The 20,155-nt window shown below is 43.3% G+C and overlaps 6 protein-coding genes across 6 annotated transcripts; 3 read left to right on the forward strand and 3 right to left on the reverse strand.

Moving 5' to 3' along the window:
* Positions 1–3,115: 3,115 nt before the first annotated feature.
* Positions 3,116–3,349, reverse strand: CLUP02_11827 (uncharacterized protein; the record flags this gene model as incomplete). The annotated part of the gene is made up of 1 exon (XM_049290794.1): positions 3,116–3,349. One exon carries the CDS (start codon positions 3,347–3,349, stop codon positions 3,116–3,118), a length of 234 nt encoding a protein of 77 aa, XP_049147939.1.
* Positions 3,350–6,990: 3,641 nt separating this feature from the next.
* Positions 6,991–7,557, forward strand: CLUP02_11828 (uncharacterized protein; the record flags this gene model as incomplete). The annotated part of the gene is made up of 1 exon (XM_049290795.1): positions 6,991–7,557. One exon carries the CDS (start codon positions 6,991–6,993, stop codon positions 7,555–7,557), a length of 567 nt encoding a protein of 188 aa, XP_049147940.1.
* A 1,746-nt stretch (positions 7,558–9,303) lies between these two features.
* On the reverse strand, positions 9,304–12,480 carry CLUP02_11829 (major facilitator superfamily transporter; the record flags this gene model as incomplete). Its single annotated transcript, XM_049290796.1, has 10 exons — positions 9,304–9,478; positions 9,540–10,743; positions 10,849–11,188; positions 11,240–11,483; positions 11,596–11,705; positions 11,788–11,994; positions 12,067–12,115; positions 12,182–12,273; positions 12,327–12,364; positions 12,426–12,480. The coding sequence occupies 10 exons, from the start codon at positions 12,478–12,480 to the stop codon at positions 9,304–9,306; spliced, it is 2,514 nt and encodes an 837-aa protein (XP_049147941.1).
* A 3,411-nt stretch (positions 12,481–15,891) lies between these two features.
* CLUP02_11830 (uncharacterized protein) lies at positions 15,892–16,308 on the forward strand (the record flags this gene model as incomplete). Its single annotated transcript, XM_049290797.1, has 1 exon — positions 15,892–16,308. The coding sequence occupies one exon, from the start codon at positions 15,892–15,894 to the stop codon at positions 16,306–16,308; it is 417 nt and encodes a 138-aa protein (XP_049147942.1).
* Positions 16,309–16,404: 96 nt separating this feature from the next.
* CLUP02_11831 (uncharacterized protein) lies at positions 16,405–16,668 on the reverse strand (the record flags this gene model as incomplete). Its single annotated transcript, XM_049290798.1, has 1 exon — positions 16,405–16,668. One exon carries the CDS (start codon positions 16,666–16,668, stop codon positions 16,405–16,407), a length of 264 nt encoding a protein of 87 aa, XP_049147943.1.
* Positions 16,669–17,730: 1,062 nt separating this feature from the next.
* CLUP02_11832 (uncharacterized protein) lies at positions 17,731–19,764 on the forward strand (the record flags this gene model as incomplete). Its single annotated transcript, XM_049290799.1, has 4 exons — positions 17,731–18,102; positions 18,165–18,586; positions 19,125–19,297; positions 19,586–19,764. The coding sequence occupies 4 exons, from the start codon at positions 17,731–17,733 to the stop codon at positions 19,762–19,764; spliced, it is 1,146 nt and encodes a 381-aa protein (XP_049147944.1).
* Positions 19,765–20,155: the final 391 nt, after the last annotated feature.

Genomic DNA, 20,155 nt, shown 5'->3' on the forward strand with positions numbered 1-20,155 from the left:
CTGCGTAGTAAGTATAAAAGGGAGGTTCTAACTATAGGTTAGGCTAGCTATAATAATCGTAAATAGGGCCCCTAATTAGCCCCTACGTAATTAGTTATATACCGCGGTCGAATTAGATTTCTAATCTAATACTAACTTTCTCTTTTTTTTATTAATTTAACCGCTACGGTTAGAGGTATAATTTAACCTCGGGCCCGTTTACTAAGTTATCTCTTTTTCTCCCTTTTCTTTACTCTTTTTGTATAACCTATTCCTCTATTTATATAATAACTTTTCTACTACCTACGAATTACTCTAATCCTTTATTTAGTATTACTTTTATAAAAGCGTTTACGAGGTTATTTTTATTATTAATCTAACGGATTTTAAGTATTTTATGCCTTTTATACGATTACTTAAGGGCTATAATATTAATTATAAGCCTCTTTTCTTTTATTATTCCTAATTTAACGAAATATTCGTATAGCGAGTAAGAATCTATATAAATAACCGTTAGAATAGGTAAAAGGCTAATTCGATTAGTAATCTTCTTTAGTATTATTAAAATTGCATAAGAGAGGTTAATACTATTAACTATACTATAGACCTCTAACGCTAATATACTTCTTATTACCTACTTACTTTTAATTAATAAGTAATAGATTATATTACTATATATAGTAAATTCGCTTTTACTTATACTTTCGTTAGCTAGGATAATAATATACCCTAATTACGAAGTAAGGTCGTTATTATTCGTAAATAACCTATTAATAAAGACGTAGAGCTTACTAATTATAAGGTCGATTAAGTAATAAACGAGACCTTAATCGAAATTCGTTTATTACTACTTAAGCTACTTATTAAATACCTTAACGTCTTATTTAGTTAGATCTATAGCTTACGCTACTTTAGTATAATTAAAAGTCGCCTCGGGCTAATAAATACTTATAATATATACCCCTTATATAAGCTTAGCCTTATACTACTTTTTAATATTAATTACGTTCGGATTAACGAGGTTAATCTTCTTACCCTACCCTTTTTATTAAAAAACAACGGTTTCCCCTTCGATTATAAAAATCCCACTATTAAATACTAGGGGGGTATTTATTATAAAAACCTCTTTTAGTTTTATTACGAAGCTCGCTTTTTAAAGCTCTTTATTCTCCTTTTTTATAAAGTTAATATCAAATAGGCTTAATATATCGTCAGTCTATATTTTAATAATCCTAAATTAGTCGCTTTCGTACTCTGCGACTAGTAAGTACGGGTCGTACGTAGAGGTAATTATTAATAGTTAATTAATATAAAAATCGTAGTAAGTAGCTTATTAATAAGTGCCCGATTTTGCGAGCCTATATAGTAGCTTAAGTATTTTAATAATCGTACTTTTTAAGTACTTACTAGCTATTTCTTTTAGTAAATAGGCTAGGATTTTTTTTATAAGCCCTATAGCCGATTAGGTATAGGCCTAGGTAATATTACGGCTCTAAATCTTATATCCTTTTTTCTATAGCGATACTATTAGTATTATTATTAATCGTTAGCTATAGCGCTATATAGTAGGTAATTATATAAATAGCGTCGCTTTTTTAACGTTACCGTACTCCTAAATTACGTATCTAGACTTTTCGTATAACTAGGGTATTCTTTTCCCTTTAATTTTACGAACTATTCGTGATTTAAATATGTAGAGGTTTATATATTTTTCTAGGTTATATAAAATAAATCGATAGACCCCTCGATTACGAAAAGTGTCTACTTTAATAAGGTCTAATCTTTTATACGGCTTTTTAGTAGTTATAATTATGCCTTCTTTACGTAGTTTAACTACTAGCTCGAAATCGGCTTTCTTTTTTATTATATAAAAAGTATTAATTACCTCGTCGCTAGTAATAAATTGCTACGTTAGGGCTTGCCGTTATAGTTTTTTATAACGTCTCGCCGGTAGTATTAATACCCTTTTAGTAATTTCCTCTTCTTCGTTATTTATTAGTACTACTACGACGATTTTATTAAGGATAATTTCCTATACCTCTACCGCGGGTTATATAGTTTCCCCTAGCTCTTTTTCTTTTTATAAATTAGAAATTACCTTATTAGGATTTATATAATACGGTTTAATTATTATAATTAATACTTTAAGTAGCTAGTTACGATCTCTTGCGACTATATAAGAGCGCTCGTTAATAAAAATTAACTTATATAGCCTAGTTTATTATTAAGTAATTTTGCGCTATATTTATATATCCGAATTTAGCGGTATATTTAGATTATCCCCTATATCGGGCCTATTGCGCGTAGTAATTACCTCGTTAACTTACCTTTTTATGCTTACCTCGCGTAGTACTTATATTACTTTTTTAACTACTCGGGCTTGTTAGCTTATACCTAGTAATAGTAACAAGGCTAAGGTCGTTCTTAAATATGCTCTAAATACTAATAATATTAATATAAGTCCGTTAGGCCCTATAGTATCGTTATAGTATTTAAGTACTATTTAGAAGTATTCGTTATTAATAGAATCCGGATTTTCCTTTCTAATAATTTTAAACGCCCTTTTTAACTACTAGTATGCCCTTTTTACTTTTTTAATACTATAGTATGCTTTAACGGGTACGACTTTTAGTTATATACCGTAAGCTATCGCATTGTCCCTAAATTCTACCGATTTAAAGCTAGTACTAACGTCGGTTCTAATACTATCTAGCGGTCCCTAGTATATATCGATTTAGCTTTTTCGTAGGGCTACCTATACTATTTTTACTTATAAATCCTAGAGGAATTGCCCTACTTAAAAAGATATAGCTACGTCGATTATATATAGTACTAGCCGACTATTTAAGTAGAAGATATTAATAACGATTTCTTAGTTAAAGTTAAGCTTATTACGTAATTTAAACTTAAATTTGCGTAGGCTTTAGGTATTTATTTAGTATTAGTAATATACTTTTATTAACTACTCTAGCGCCCCTATTTCGATATTATTATTATTTAATTATTTTAAGAAGTTATATAGCCTCGTAACCGACGGGTACCCGAATTTTTAGTATAGTTTTTTGAGCTTACTTTCCGTTAGGTAATTAATCAACTTTGTATCGTTAATAAGCTTTATAAACGTATACCCCTATCGTCATTTAACTATTTTAAAGTACTTACCGCTAGAGATTCTATTCCTCGTATTATTAAATATAATACTTAATCGATTTATATTTTTTAGATATAAGAGAAATGGGGTATTAATAGGTAAAATATAAAAAGTTATCGTTCCGAAGTATGTCTCTATTTTTATTATACTTAGGGCGACGATTTCCTTACTTAGGCCGAAACTAATCCTCGTAATACCTACCGTTAACGTATTAAGCATTATTAGCGCAATTTTTTATAGCGCTTAGAATTACCCTTTTCCTCTAGTTAACTATTATAATACCTTAGTATTTAGGATAATCTTATAAAAATCGTTTAGGCCGTACTTTTCGCTTATATAGAATACTTATATAAGCTTAGTATTTAAGGGATCTAGGTAGTATAAAAAGGACCCCTCTAGCTGCCCTTAGATTTACTTAGTACTATATTCTTTTTTTTTAAATATTAAAAGAAATAGCGTCTTCTTTTTAATTGTTAAGAGAATAGGCTTCGGCCTTATTAAATTCGCCCTTTTAGCTACCTCTATATTCGTTATCTAAGGGACCTTTCCTTACTATTTATAAATAAAAGCCTACTTATTAAGAGCTTTTATTACCCTCTATTCGTTTAGCTTTATATATCCTCTAGAGGCTAATAGGGTAAAAAAAGAGTAGTTAATATTATTAATTTCGTTATAATCTAATTCGTTAGTATAGGGGGTAAGATCTTCCTTATTTTCTAAATCTCTTATAGGGGGTATATACTTTAGGCCGCTATTTTAGCTACTATTACTAAGTTCTATGCCCCCGGATCTACTTTTATATATAACGAGGAATTAGTTAAACTAATAAGGGCTAGTTTTGCTATTTACTACCCTTAACTTTTTATATTATTTATATAATTTAGTACGCTCTTCTTTAGAGTAGTTACTTAACTAATATCTATCCTTTTTATAAATATAGTATTGCTTTTTCTATTACCCTGCCCGTAAGTTAAATCTCTACCTATTTAACAAATCTGGGCCTCCTTATTAGTAATTACTATATTTAGCCTCTTTTCTTTTCTTATTATACGTTCGATTAACTTAATATTATTAATAAGGGCCGTTATATACTTAGAGGTAGGTTTAGTACGGTATTCTTACCTTAATATTAAAGCTAAATCTTAGCCTCGAGTAGAGCGTCTCGTAGTTTTCGGGTGCCTAGTATAGGGTTATTTTTGCCTTTAGTATATACTAAACTACGGTATAGAGATATCCGACTTTTCGCTCGTTTATCCCCTTATTTAGCTAGGTTTTTACTAGCTTATTAATTTAATTAATAAGCTTTTTAAAGATCTCTACTCGCGATTTACCCTCTATTATCCTAATTATAAATACGAAAGAAATCGCTTATAGTTTAAATAGGAGCTCTAGGTTCCTATCGTAGGTCTCGAAGCGGCTTTAGATTACGTTAACTATACTAAGAAAGTCGTTTTAATCGAGATTACGTACCGCTTCGTAATAATAATTAGAGGCTTTACTTACGAGTACGATATTAATTACTAAATAGTACTAATATTCCCTAATTCTAACTTTTTTATAATAATTATAAAATATCGTTAGGGTTTCTTATAAGACCTTATATTTCCCCCTAGAATATAATTTCTCTTTTAAAAAGATCTTTTTAAAGTTTATAAATTACCTTGTATTTACCGCTAGATTTTTAATATTTATATACGATCCCTACGTCGCTGCGTATTATTAATGACTTCGGGTCGTTTACTTCTTTTTTTATTAACCGATTAGCGCCGAATTTCGTATTAATAGTGGTAACGAGTTATAAATCGAAATAAATAGAATTATTAATTATCGTACTTTTAGTACTATATTTTGCCCCGGTATATCCTTTTATAACGATAGATTTTTATTAGTAATTATAGGAAGGAAATTTAGGTCGTTTACCCTTTTTTTAAATTCGTTAAAGCGATTATACGCTCTATCGACCTATACTTAGTTCTATAGTACGAATTCCTCTTTTATAATTATTGTTATTAATATTTCGTATAGCTCTTATAATTATAATTACGCTAGTAATACCCCTCGCCCGTAAAGGAATTTATTAACTACTTTTGCGATTTTTAGGCTTGCGCTCGCGAACTATTTATTTAGTTAGTAACTAAGGTTGTCTACGATTTTATAGAATAGGGGTTACCCCTATAACCCCTTTTTTTTATAGACCTTAGTTAAATAGATTAATACTATATTAATTTACTTATTATTAGGCTAATCCGCGATTTTATATATCTACGTCCCTTAATAGTCCGGGTTAATATTTACCTACTTATAAGGGATTAGGATTCTATTTAGGATCGGGTTTTATTTTCTTTTTTTTTACCCTAACTTGCTAAGGGTCGTGCTCTAGCTTATGCCCGTTTTAGTAATTACTAATATATTTAATTTTAACGGGGATATATCTAATCCGCGCACTAGTCGTAGTAAATCCGTACTTTTACTACTTAACGAATTTATTAAGGTTTAGGAGATTTTTATTTTTTCTTACCGTTTCGCTATTACTCTCGTTTTTATTATTTTTAGTAATTATTACTACCCTTTTAAATCGCTAGCTATTATACTTTTTAAAATCCTTTTTTTAGTTTAATATAAAAGGGTAGGTTTTAGTAATTCTTTTTAATAATAGTAGTAGTAAATAGTTATATTACTATAAGAAGATATAGTAATTAGTCTTAAAATCTTTATTAATTACTAATTTCCGCTATCCCGTATATTTCTAACTTCTTAAGCCTCGTGCTCTTTATAATCTCTAAATAGCTTTTTTTATTAATTTTTTAAAATTAGTAATCTCGTACCGGGAGCTAGTATAAAAAAGAAGCTTTTTAGCGGCCCTCTAGAGGATTCTTTTTTTTTTTTTTAAATCCTCGTTTTTTTAGCCTTTTTTTAAGCTAATAATAACTTTAGTAAGAGGTCGTAAGACTACTTTAGGGTAGCTACTTTCTTTTTAAGTTAATTTCCGAGATCCGTAATACTCTTAGCTCGATACTATTAGGACCTCTAAATTCCCTCCTCTTTTATTAAACCGTCCCCTATATTATATTCTTAAGTAATACCCGGGGGGTAGTTAAGGGAGTTATAAAAAGGTCGTTTAGATTACGGATTTAAGGTTATACTTATAAAATCCTTATAATAATAAACTTTTTTATATATTATAAATCTCTTAGTTTAATAACTCTTATAGGGTTATTTTCGCTACTAAATAAGAATATTTATATTTAAAAATCCCCTTTTTTAATCGCGCAGTACTCTTTTATATTATATTTTTATTAATTTAACTAGTTAATTTCTAATTATAGGCCGGCTATAGAAAAGTTATTTAGTAAAAAAGCTGCTTAGGGCGATAGTAAAAGGCTAGTTATTTAAGCGGTTTTATTAATTAACGTAGTTTAATATAATAGACGTCGACCTCTCGTAAGTAGTAAAGGGCTACGATTACTCAATTCCGTATAGTATTTAAGAATTACCTCCTTTTTCGTCTACTTCTATAAGGTTAATTAGTATAAATCTCCTATCCCGTGCGGTATTAAGAGATCGTTTTTTTTATATAATAAGATACCTTACTAATTTATAATAGTAGAATTTAACTACTAATTAATATTAGTATCCCTATTATAAAGTAGTTAGTTCGAACCGTAGTTAACGAAGAGATTAATTAAACTATATAAATATCTACGTAGTAAGTATAAAAGGGAGGTTCTAACCGTAGGTTAGGCTGGCTACGATAATCGTAAATAGGGCCCCTAATTGGCCCCTGCGCAGTCGGCTATATGCCGCGGTCGAATTGGACTTCTAATCCGACAGTCGCTGATGACAGACTGCGAAAACACAGAATGTTCCTCCCCTTCCCCGTAATCCTCAAATCCCAAATCCAAAAACGCAAAAAGATCGTCCTCCTCGCACTCTTCATCCTCGGCATCTTCGTCACAATAATCCAAGCCATCCGGATCCAAACCATAAAAAACCTCGTAAACTACCTCGACTCGGCAAAATCGATCCAGTGGTCCGTCGTCGAGACCTGCATCGGCATCATCATCGCCTGCGTCCCGACGCTGGCGCCCATGGTGAAGTACTTTGCCGAGCGGAGCCGCAACGCGGGCAGCACCACCGGCGGCGGCGGCGGCGGCGCCTCGAGACCAAAGAGTTCAAAGTATGCGCTGCAGACGTGGGGGACGAGGAGGAGCGGGATGCAGCCGCTGGGCACGGGGATCGATAACCGGGACGCGGACGGGACGTCTGTGAGTGGCGGGAGTTTGACGACGAAGCCGGAGGATAGTACGGAGAATATACTCGATCCGGGCGGCGTTGTGTCCAAGGGGAGGATGCTGCATGCCGCGACGCCGAGTGAGCCCGAGTCGTGGACAGATCCGACGGATAAGGAGAGGAAGCAGGATGTTTGAGGAGAATATGTGAAGGAGGAGGACTGGAGGGAGATCACAGGGCATTTTTTCACATGATACCATTTTGAATTTCAAGGTGTTCAGAGCGAACTAGCAAGCGTGTTTTCTCGCATTATTTAAGTACCATAAAGAAATCAAAGGTAACATAAAACTTTTTGCAAAAAATGGTTCTCAGTGACCCAGACGTCCTTTGCAAGCTCTCAGGTTTCGACGCGTTTCGTTTGCCTCATTCCTCATGATTTGGGCATGGCAGGCAACGCTATCAAACCATACCATCAGAAAGGAATAAAGCATGCCAGTTCCACTTATGCCCCGGTCACAGGCGACCCCTTGATCCGCATACGGGGAACAGGCCCTGATCTGTTCCGTTGCAACCATATCGCGATCCTCCACGATCGCAGGCGGAGACACGTATCGCAGGTGGCATATGCCATTGACCACCCGTACCTTGGTACACCCAAAAATTCAAGTCCTTGCTTTGTGAAATATTGTACCGAGAAAAGGAAGTCAATCTGATACACCTATAAGTTGGGGAGTCTTCAACTTTCCATCATTTAGGTAGATTAAAGCCCGTAGAGGCTGATGATAGACAGGTACTATCGCAGAAAGAATGCAGTTGGGATTACCCGACATGCTTAACAACTCCTCAAGAGCGACCATAGAGTACCAAATCTTGAAACATTTTCTTCTTCAAAGCTTACTAAGATAGACTCAAACTAGGTAACACGGTAAAGATTCGCAGAAACTCAGAAAGTTGATTCATCAAGAGTCTTCTCTCCTTCTTCATCAGCCAAAGTTGGTGCAGTAATGCGGACATATGGATATAAGTCTTAACTCATACATTGCTCATGTCACAGAGCCGTCCATGGTAGAAGTTTTGCAGCTCTGATGATGTGATTGATGGCAGTGACGGGACACAACGGATTGCAGGTTTTGCAAGAGCACCGAGTAGGCTTGTGGTGACAGACCATCATGGAGTAGGTGGAAAACCGACTATTCGATACTATAGTGAACTTTTCAAAGTGATGCTTTGGTAAGTCATTTTTATCTGAATGAGGCATAGAAGATAATACGGGTGAAGTCTTCCGGTACACAATTGTCAATATCCTACTGATAAACATCTCGACATCAAGTATGAGGGCCTATGCGGTACTATTCTTGAAAGCCTAGTGCTTGATTACATGTCATGATGTAGAGTCTCTCTTAGTAAGGTAGACAGGTCGCAGCTTATACCATCTTACCTTAGTCTCTCACATGTCTTCTGCAGCCGAGCAGGACAAACACCGAATCCACTAACACGAGCTGAGTCTAGCTAGCTGCTACACTTATCGCAAAGCTATGACCTGCGCGGTTATTACTTAGAGTTTACTTTAGCGCGGATAATGCAACCGTGTACGTCAGAAATTCTGCCAACGTCGTTTGTCCAGATGACCATCTGATTTCCACGGCTGCCAGGGTTCGTTCCGTCGTCTGTTCTCCACAGGCCGTAAACACACGTTCGAGAGGATGAAGGATCGGGAGAGATGGAATAAAGTCAATTCGTATGCGTGGCTGACTCCCGCAAAGTAAACAATCATTCGTAAATGTTGTCCAACAAAATAAGCAGAGTCGTGTATATATAGAACGCCTGCATTCCATTCTGGAAAATAGTTTCATAAGACCATGAGCGCGTATATCAACACCAAAAACAACAAAGATCAAATGAATATCAAAACACCCCATGATAGACCGTTACCAAAAGGCTCATTAAATGAGGAATGTTGTCGCACAGCTTCGCACATATGCCAATGCCATTGAACGCAACAAAGGTATGGTGAGGAAGATGGAAGGGTCAAAGAAGCCAAAATAATCAGGATGGTCGTTGGGAAACTCCCCCTCGCCCCGGTAGATGCAGACATTTCGAAGCTTCGTCATAATCCACCTAAACAATACCATTCGGGCGGCGGCCACGGGTTGATTCGATGCTGTCTCTCCTCATGGACGTAACCGAGAAACGTCTCGAAATGGCATTGTCAATCTCCACGTGGTCCACGTCGATGTGCTTCTTGGGCACCCAGATGACCTGGATCAGTCCGATGACGGCGAAGAGGGCACAGCTAAACCAGGCGGCAGCAGAACCAGCGAAACTGTAAATGATTCCCACGAGAGGCGGGGAGACGGTTCTCGCCAGACAGGCACCGGACATGGCTACGCCATTGACCTTTCCGAGGGCTTGCGAAGTGGGCGTCGCGTTCTTGATCAGGATCAGGGTAACGGGGCCAATGATGATGCCGTAGAAACTCTGCATGATGAGGGAGAACCAGATACCAGCCTCGGTGAGGCTTTCAGGTAGGGCGGACAAGAAGGGCAGCAGCAAGTACGCAGTTGGGTATACGATAATCATGGAAATGAAGGAGCCCCAAACACCGACGCGTTCTACAAAGATGGGGAAAATAAGACCCTGGATGAGCAGTCCAAGGATACCGTTGATGGCCAGATACACACCGACATCGTGGAGGGAGTATCCCAGACCGCCCCGGAAATCGAGTTGTCCGCGCGGGTGCTTCAGGTCGGAAGGATCGTCGAGCAGATACGTGGGCAATAGAGTACCGGCGGCCATCTGGTGGTACGAGAAGATGATGAAGGCAATGATAAGCATGACGACGGTCTTGTTGAACGTCTTGACCTTCTTCTGCCCCGTCGCCTGGGCACGCGAGTTCAGGAGGTGTTGGCGCAGGTCTTCGGGGATGACCTTGATTGAGTGTACCGTTCCAAAGGACGATCTCCTGAGGTCAAAGTCGTGCTCGAATGGCAAAGGCAAGCTCGATTCGGCGAAGCGCGGTCGCGAATGGCTAGTGGAAATGGAACGTCGCGGGTTGAAGGTCCGGATGGGTGCGCGGCGCAGGGGCGTGGTCTCATCGACGGCGTCATCATCGTCCACGGCGACGCTATTGCGACCGTTGTGGAGGTCATCGTCCTCCTCGAATTCGAGAGTCTCCTCCAAGAAGAAAGCACCCTGCAAGACGGCCAGGGAGATTGCTGCCATGGACACGAGATTCGGAAGCAAGTAGGGATTCCGGCCGAAAATGCCATCCTCAGAGAAGACCGAAGGGTAGTAGACGGCGGGTTGGGCGAGGAAACCGCCCATGGCAGAGCCAATAATGCCGCCCAGTGTCCATACGAAGGGTTGGACGGCGTAGGCCTTGGCTGTTTCCCCAACAAAAAAAAATCAGTACGCTGTCGTTCGCCGCAATTTGCGCCGATAATTACACCGGCATAGAGAGAGAGAGAGAGAGAAAGAGAGAGACTCACGCTCATGGTCGGGATTTTTGACCATTTCTGCCACCATGGTCTGCATGACGGAAACGTTGCCGTTGAGAGCGCCACCAACAAAACGGGCGAGTAGGGCAACCCAATACGTCTTTGCGAAACCAAAAATCAGACTGGAGATGGCGACACCGACGAGACCAAATAGCACGACTGGTTTGCGACCAATGCGATCGGACAGGGTTCCCCATCCCATTGAGGTGATGGCCTCGGCGACGGCGTAGGCGGAGATCAAAAGACCTGCGTAGAAACCGGCGTCTTCCTCCATGCCGAGATCCTTGACCATCTTATAGGTGTAGGCCAAGATAGAATTGAAGGCGATGGGCTCGGAGAATCGACATATCGCTATATGTTTGTGACGCGCGGGTTAGCCCACAGTCGCAGTGTGTTCCATTGAATGGCACTGGACAGCGCTGATAAGAAGAGGAGATTCCTTATCTGAGTTTGTCGAGAATGAGACGGAGGGGAAAGTTGGAAGAGAGAGGATGGGGATGGGCGTACCGAGAACGGCCAGTTGGCGCGTAGGAAATGCTTTGGGGTCTTTTCGTTTTGATGGAGCCATGGTGTGGTATCGTAGGTATCGTGAGAGTCTCCTTTGTCTGGATGTCTTGGTGTTTCTCCTACACTTCTCAGAGGTTGGAATGTTGGAGAGAGTAAGGTACGCAGAGTAAGGTTATGGGAGGAAAAGAAGAAAGAGGATCGGGATGACGATTTTGGCACCATGTAAATTACTGCGGGGTCGTGGAGAGAGGTTGGGGCCTTCCTTGGGGTGGGCTCTTGGCCTTTACAAGCTTGGGGGGCAGCTCAAGCCGCAAATCGCAGGGCAATGGGGAAGTAATGGCCTGGGGAGTGATAAATGGGGGGCAATGGAGGCAATGGGGGAGGCTTGGGAAAGGCAAGTAATTCCCGTCCGCTACTCCGTACATGATACGCAGTAACGCAGGCAGGTGGATGACAGTAGTGACTTGCCTTAGCAGCAGCAGCAACAATTGCAGCAAGCACAGCGGGCAAGAAATAACGGCATTGGCGGCCCGCGACACCGCCCCACCAAAACGCATGCACCTCACCGCCTGACCGGTTCATGATCGGCGCTTGACCGTTGGCCACACACGTGCAAGCAGCAAGAAGCATCTCATCATCCTTACAGTAACAAGATCCTAACACACGCAGACCGAATACTTATCCCCTTCTTTGCCTCCCCACGTTCATCATTCCGATATCCATGCATGAGGTGTCGTCATGTTGGTGAAGCCTTGGAGATCCATCCGGCACGGCCACATACAGTTGTCCTCACTGGATAGGTATCTATTGTCCAAACCTCAGAACTTGGGGTAAGTAAACATTGAGTTTCCTTTGAGACCCCCGAACCAGAGAGCAAGACATGGCGGATTCGGAACTTAATCTGGGGAACTTGACTCAGGTCAGTGCACCCCGTAGTCTTATCCGTAGTGTAACCGTCGCACTTGGCGGTTATTGAAATACCTGCCGCTGCCGCCGCCCGCTTGAGGTGAGGTCATGCACCGTGATACCTACACCTACTTTGCTCCTGTACGTAGCGACACCACAGTTGATGATCTCATCCTGCAATTCGAATTCGCCCCCATTTCGAGCACCCATACATCATAACACAGCTCGCCTCAGTCGCCTCCAACCCCCCTCCCCCCCAATAGGTAGCAAAACCAATTGACCGACTTGATGTTAGCGCAAGCTCCTTGTCCCTTAGTTGACATGGACTAGCAATGAGGCTCGTCTCACGACAAAAGTAGTGCGACGCTCGGGACTGTCCTTTTTTTTTGTCCTGCTCGAGTCCGGCCTACCTTGGACAACGACAGGCCGGTCACCCACGGTAGGTAGTAAAGCAAACAAGCCTCAAATTCGAGTCTGCAATTGTGCCACTTTTCTTTTGTGTAAATCTTATTTTTCTAAGCTTAAAAATGCAATTTTTAGCGTTATACTAATTATAGAACCTAAGGGAATTTAGGTTTTTATAAATACCACTTATTATAATATAACTCAATATTTATAAATAATAATACTTATATTACTAATGAAAACCTATTTATATAAGTTTATTTTAAATCTTTTAAAAATAATCAATTCTAAAAATTTATTTTTTCTAATAAATAAAAGAGTTATAGAGCATAATATAATGTTAGTATTTGTATAAAAACTGCTAGTAAATACTAACATTTAAGAATACTTTTTAAATCTAATATTACTATATAATATGATATATAAAAAAATTTGAATTTTTTTCATATTATTTATATTTTTCTATAGCTTATGTATTTTTTAAAATATTTATTTTATAATTAGTTATGTATATATAAAATAGCGGTTTTGGCTGAATGTGGCCGAATTGGGTGATCTGTCGTAGGGGGTGATCCGTCGTGTGGGGTGGGGTCTTACCTTCCAACATGCTTAGGTCGACTGCCCGCACCTTGGAGCCTCCTTCTTGGACCTGCCAATTTGGAGGAGTTGGAGATCTCAGAACTGGCGGTGTGCTCACAATCTCACCAACTCCCCATCCCACAGGCAATCTCAATCTAAATCTACCTTGACTCCAAATTTAGCTTCCGAGCAATTGACCGCGCTAAATCTCAATCCAACTTACCTTAGACAGCTTAGGTCTGACATCGTCATGTTCTTGGACACCCTCCCCTGAAATCAACGCCATCATCTACCCAGTACTTACGTCGTAGTAGTGCTCAGAATTCATTCAGCCAAGCGCGACGCGCCTTTTCTCCCCTCCAGCCAAATATTTCCCATATCAAAAGTGCTTACACCCCCGAAGCCGATTTAAGACTGAGACACCACCGGGTCGTTTTCCCTGTTCACTGCCAAACTGCCACAAGTTCTTTTGAGCTCATCACGGCGCAGCCTTCACGAGTTGACGCGGTTTCCCAAATGACAATGCTTCATACTCGCCGCCGACGATGTGAAAGCCACACAGGCTTTCAGGGCCTGGGAAGCTCATGCTTCGCCTTCCATAGCGATTCAGATTCCCCATCAACAAGCAAAACCAGTGGATTTATGCGCGCGCTCTTGAGAGACGCAAGAGTCACCTCATTAGTATCTGTGTTCATCACACATGAATTCGTTTCCCAGCCCAGTGTTTCACCGCTCATCACGTTGCAGCATAGTATACAACATTCTGTCCTTCCAAGCGACCTCAATGAGGAGGCCAGCGTCATTGCTAGCTGTGAATGGGCCTTCAGGCTCATTCATATGTCCGCGACTTGAGTGGCTTTCAAGTTCCATCGTCTGTGTTCTTTGAACTCGTAGACTGGGACACGACTCTGGGCTGGACGCGGACCCGAGGACAAGGAGTGTGGAATTCAATGAGCAAGCGATCAAGATATGTGTGAAGGTCTCATTACCCTCCCAAGTCTGCCTTTATCGTCGTGGCTGTTTTCCCATTACCTGACATTAGATGAACACATCGAAGCACCGAAGCAGGTAAGCCGGTAAGCAACCTCCCGCGTGCTCCCGCCCAAAGGCCATACATACTTGGGGCGACATCAGGAAACAGACCCTAGAGCCCCCTTCTTGAGCCTCAAGAAGAACATAGCCTCGCATCGCGTTAAGAAGGGTATGTACCAAAAGATACGAATGGAGCCCGGATCGTTCCAGGCATGATTCCCTTGAGTCAACACAACGAGTATTTGGTAACTATTGTTCAAGCACTGATTCCTACATATCTTCTGCGGTTTTTGCCAAAGACTGGACAAGGGTGCTGCCTCGATCTTGAACAGTTTCAAGGTTTGCGTCGATGGATGGATATTCTGAGCCGTTATCTGGACCTAGCATAATTCGTCCCCAGTGAACCCCTTGACGGCGGACGCGCGCCGCTAGGCAGGGGCCCAGCCCAGGGTGTTGGTGGGACAGATGGATAACGCGGGGAAGCAAGGGTTTGGGACGTTGACGGTGACTCTCCAAAACCCCAGGCAAATCTTCTCGAGAGCTTGGAAGAGTTCTCGTCTATATTGGAGTGTGCTATTCCTAGACTTCACCTTGAAGCTTGAGAAGATAAAGAGGATCTAGTTTTAGTGGAACAGATGTTGAAGTGATTCTCGAATCCCTTCAGTTCCAAGCAATGAAGAGTCGCATTTTCATGGACTCGTCTTGATGATCAGCTTGGCTCTTCGTCGAACGTAGATGTGTAACATGAGAGTCCCATCGCCTACTTTACGGCCCCTGCTTTATTACCTGTCTCTATCCCTCGTCACCAAGTGATGGGTCCCCTTACTCCTTTGGTACGTTTGACCTTACCAACGCCCAATCCCTACATCGACTGCGTCGTTACACTGTCTTTGGAAAGCGTTTACCTGCCGATGCAATAAGACGCAACCATTCTCTTGAAGTAATGCCTAGATGCACACGTCTAACCCAAACCTTGCTCCCCGCTGTGCCCTTGTTGAGGAAGTTCATGAGCACAACAGCTGGTATAACAATGGCCGACCTAGCACAAACCTTGCCGCTTCCAAACCACGACCTAATATCCGCCATTGTCTATTAACTGTGACCAGAGCCTTCTACTGTCGCCAAAGAAAGACTTGAGGCTTCGCTGCATGGTTGGGATTTGAGTCACTCGACTCTCTGTCACCTCGGATTCCGAACTCTATCGTCCTCAGTCCAATGTTGTGCTGGATTTCCCAATGTTTGTGTCCTCGAACTACTTTTCACTACCGTCTGTATCCCCATGGAAAAGGGAGAAAAAGATTAGCAAGTCTCTTGTGTTCTGTTCGAGAGGACCAAGAAACCTCACTGGTATTTGTAAGGGCGTCTGCCGAGTTTAGCTTGCTGCCAAAGTCCAGAACAGAACTCATCAACACCAAAGATTGTGAACCCACGAAAGTATCTCTCGATGAAGACCTTTCATTATGGCGAAGACACCAGGATCCGAAGACTCTGACTATGAAGCCAAGTTGTGAATGCTTATCTAAAAGTACAATAATTAGACCTAGCTCTCTTGCTTTCCTCCCATTCATTGCACTTCACATCCAAGCGAGCACACAATCAACAGACATGAGAATCGCAACGAGTCTGAAACTCAACCGATTAGAGCCCGATGACCTCTCCATCGAACCACCTCTCTCAAACATCTGCCGACGCGCTCCCCACAAGGTCCTCGTGCTGTCCTTCACGGAGGACCTCTCACTCTTCGCCATACTGACCATCACCGCCAACGCCCTCGCCCTCGCAAAGGACGACCTCGCTCTCGCAAAGGACGACCTCGCTATCAACCTCACTATCAACCTCGCCATAGGCCCTCGCCTCCCACGCCCACCACGCCCTGGGGCGGCTCCGCGTTCCGGGCCGAGCGCGCGCTCAACGAGCTCGGCCACGTCGCGGCCGAGACCGTTTCGCGCCGTGCCACGGAGGCTGAGGGGGTTTGGCGCGATAGGAAGATCATCGGCAGCCGTGCTGGGAGGGCGATGTTGAGGCCGTTGCCGAGAGGTATGTATGCTTGAGATTCGCCATCTCGTTGATACGAGACGTCTGACCGACCATATTTCCACAGCAACTACTGCCGAATCTTCACATCAACTTTGATGAAGCCAATTTTCTTCCCTCGCATACAAGTTTTTCAAATCTTTGCCATCGAGCCGGCATCCAAGGCGATGTCAACAAAGCAAGAGGTGGACAAAAACGGCAATAACCTGAACACGAAAACAAATATAGACTCCCATTGTTTCCTCTTCTCGTAACAGGCGACTTGCCGCCGATGAGACTCAGGATATCGTCTTTTGTTTCAAAATGGTATAGGCGATGGAGGAAAGGACCTCTCGACGCCTTTTGCATATGTTTAATAGTGGTCGGGCCTCAAGTTGTATGCTCCCCGTCTCCGCGAGATGACAAGGGGTAGACAGTCGGTACCTATATGATTGAGACGGTCGTCTCGGTGAAGGAGCAATGGCTTCCCGAGAATGGGCATTATATCTTGTCTGCTAGCAACGTAAAGTGCCTGCGGGCTAGTGCGGATTGTCCAGCATCTCCATGATGTTTTGCGAGCCCATACCGAGTTTCACAGAGATGGGTTCGAGCAACCTCTACGACAATATCAACACTCGAGTCAGGAAAGAGCGGATGCTATATCTTGCGTTGAGCACACGGGCGACAGCAGAGCCCAAGCTTGAGCTGTCACGGCACTTAATGTGACAAGATTCCAGGATCTGGGAAAACCTGATAAGCCGGTGCATTTCACATGGGCCATGCTACAAGGCAGGCAATTCTACTCATCAAGAGTGACCATCGAGTATTTACGATGGGCGAATGCATGTACGCTCAATCATTGCGGTCCCCCTCACGTGCCCGTAGGCCGAGGGGCACCGCACCCAAGATTGTTCGCTTCCTTCTCCATTTCGATCTCCGTGTCCGATGGTCCTGGGTCCAGCAGAAGAGCGAACCTCTCAACAGACATTTGTTTTCACGAGAACATGAATGTTTTATTTTGCGTTGTTCAATAATGAAGAAGAAAGGAGGAAAACAGAGTAAAGATGCGCTGCGTAGGCCGCGTTTTGTAGTGCGCCGAAATTTTTGGCAGGGTCCGTGCCTCAGGCAGCCAATCAACACAACCCGACTGGACGACCCAAATGGGCGGGCACGAGGAAGACTGGGAATGAAAGGAAAGAAGGGTCCTTCCTTTACGGTGCCCCCCTGCCTTCCAAGTGTTTGACACCCGCGGCCGGTCTTCGGCAAGCTGCGCTCCCCAGTGGGTCGGCTGCAACGACATGCCGTCACTGGGTGCTAGTCATTCCCAATCTCCCGCCCGTGCTGCTAGCACCAAGATAATCTCCCCTGGGATTGGGGATTGGAGATTGCTTCTCCAAACACCAACACAACAAAACCACACATACACACAAGATGGCCAAACCGACAGCAATGGCCGTAGACGCCCTTCCGAGGTTCCTGCTTCCTAGACTCAGCTGGACTGGTCCTGCGACAGCATCCCAAGCCCTACGGCCTGTTTCGGCACTCCCTCCGAGCTCGCGCCGTCGGATGCACACCCGAACCAGTGCTTTCCACGATTCGAATTTACCATCCAGATGCCGCAGCAATGGCTTCAAGACCGAGCGCGCCTCTATACTGGCGAGCCCGGGCCTCACGAGGTCCTTCCATGCGACTCCTTCAAGGCAAAGAGACCACCACTTTGATACCTTGAAGTTCGTCCAGCGGATGAAGAGCGAGGGCTTCACGGAAGTGCAGGCCGAGGCCACGATGAAGGTCCTGAACGATGTAATACAAGAAAGGCATGCGACAGCGCCCTTAGTTAGCATATTTATCCCTTCTAACAGCAGGGCAGCATACAGAACCTCACCCGAACCATGGTCCTCCGCGAAGACGCCGCCAAGGCGACCTACACCCAAAAGGTCGACTTTGCCAAGCTGCGCTCCGAACTCCTGTCCGCCGATAGCACCGAGTCGAGCACGACGCGCGCGTCCCACGAGAAGCTCGGCAACGACATTGCGAAGCTGAGCTCCCGGCTGCGCGACGAGATCGGCAGGACGCAGGCCAGTGTCCGCCTGGACCTGAACCTGGAGAAGGGTCGCATCCGCGAGGAGGCTGTCGGCCAGGAGCTCAAGATCAAGGAGACGGAAACAAAGATTGAGCAGGAGGTGGCGGCGCTGCGCGAGAAGCTTGAGCAGGTCAAGTTCCAGACGCTGCAGTGGCTGATGGGAGTGTGTACCGGTTTCGCCGCTCTGCTTCTTGGTGCCTGGAGGTTGCTCATGTAAACGGACCCGACCCCTGGGCTCGGCGTTGGCGCATTGTCGCATATCGCTGGCGGCGTTCCCAGAGTCAAGTGGAATATGCCAATGCACTTTGAGAATGCAACATGCAGCATCCACGTAAGAGAACGTTCATCCTATCTTACCTTTGTTCGCAGCTGCCCTGCGTTGAATACGCGCGACATTTATCCAAACGGGCCGCTGCCTTGTGGTACGCAGATCCCAGGTCTCATGACCAGGCAGCTTGTCTCGAATATTGTAAGAAAGTCCTTATATGCACTTGCCAGATAGAGGATTGGGTACGAAACCCTCCAGTAAAATGAGTTCACCATCATATAAGACATTTCTCCCGAATCACACTTTGCTTCCGCCGAAACCTCTCTTCTAGCTTCTTCCAAACCCCCGTTTTCTCTACCCCGTTTACCCATGCACATCTCCCGAGCATTGAATATGTCAGCATCACCAAGATCCCAAGATGAATCCCACTATGGTTTTTCCATCTTTCCCTCGTGCCTTTCGATGATTCTGTAGAGATCACATCAGTCATGCCTCCCAATCCTGTGAATCGAGCAACACCATCAACGATATGGATATAGAACCTGAAGACCCGACGACCTACAGCTGGGCCTTCGGCGCGTACGAGAGAGTTGGCCCGGATACAGGGGCTTTGAAGCTCAGCGGAGCTTCTTTTGACGTCAAGGTAAGTCTCTCCCGCTAGTTTCCATATCGAAATCGCGTCTGGCTCGCTTCGTAGACGTCTCCCAGTCATATGGAGAACACATACGTTGATCACCTCTCATGGCTACTGCAAGTCGATCATATCTACGGAATACCTTAGTCGCGTGTCAACTGATGTTTCTCAAGGTATTGGTTTCCGCATAATGCCGAGCACCTCACAATCTACTTCACGTCAGCTACGGAGAGGATTCGCTTTTCTATTCCGGAACCCATCGTTGCACAGAATTTTCGTAACTTTCCCATTTTTAGCCTAGGACGAGACCCTTGGAAGAAGGAACAGCCGCTGCCTCGCGAGTACGATTTTCTAAGTGAAGATGCTGATGCCTCTGGCCTCATCATGAGCTTACTCGTGACGGGAACCTTCCCTAAACATCCGCATGCCAGTGTTCGATCGGCGTCCGACATGACTACCGAACTCATCTACGTCATTTAAGCTCGGTCTTCGCTGTATCAAGCGTTTTCGCTGCGCAGTATCTCTTCACTTGCGACAGTTGCTGCTAGAGGACCGAACAGCACTGCTCGAAAGGCACATTACTAGCCTGTACAAACTCCTTGCCCGGCGTAAACTTTGCGCCCTTTGGGGGTTCAGACAGATGTTTGCGCAGGCAATGGTCAAGCTTGGTTGCGTCACTCGGACATCAGCCCAGCCGAGCCCGTGGACCTTTGCCCAGGCTCCGCCAAATTTGACACCATATGGGATGGTGATGACCCGGAGGAGTGGTCGATTATCGTCAAACATTGCCTTGGCGCTATAGGCCAGAGCGAACGTTTCAAAGCAGATGTTGGGTGGTACATGATCCAGACACTTGAAAATAGAACGAAGT

The sequence above is a fragment of the Colletotrichum lupini genome, chromosome 6 (assembly GCF_023278565.1).
Source record: "Colletotrichum lupini chromosome 6, complete sequence".
Lineage (NCBI taxonomy): Eukaryota > Fungi > Ascomycota > Sordariomycetes > Glomerellales > Glomerellaceae > Colletotrichum > Colletotrichum lupini.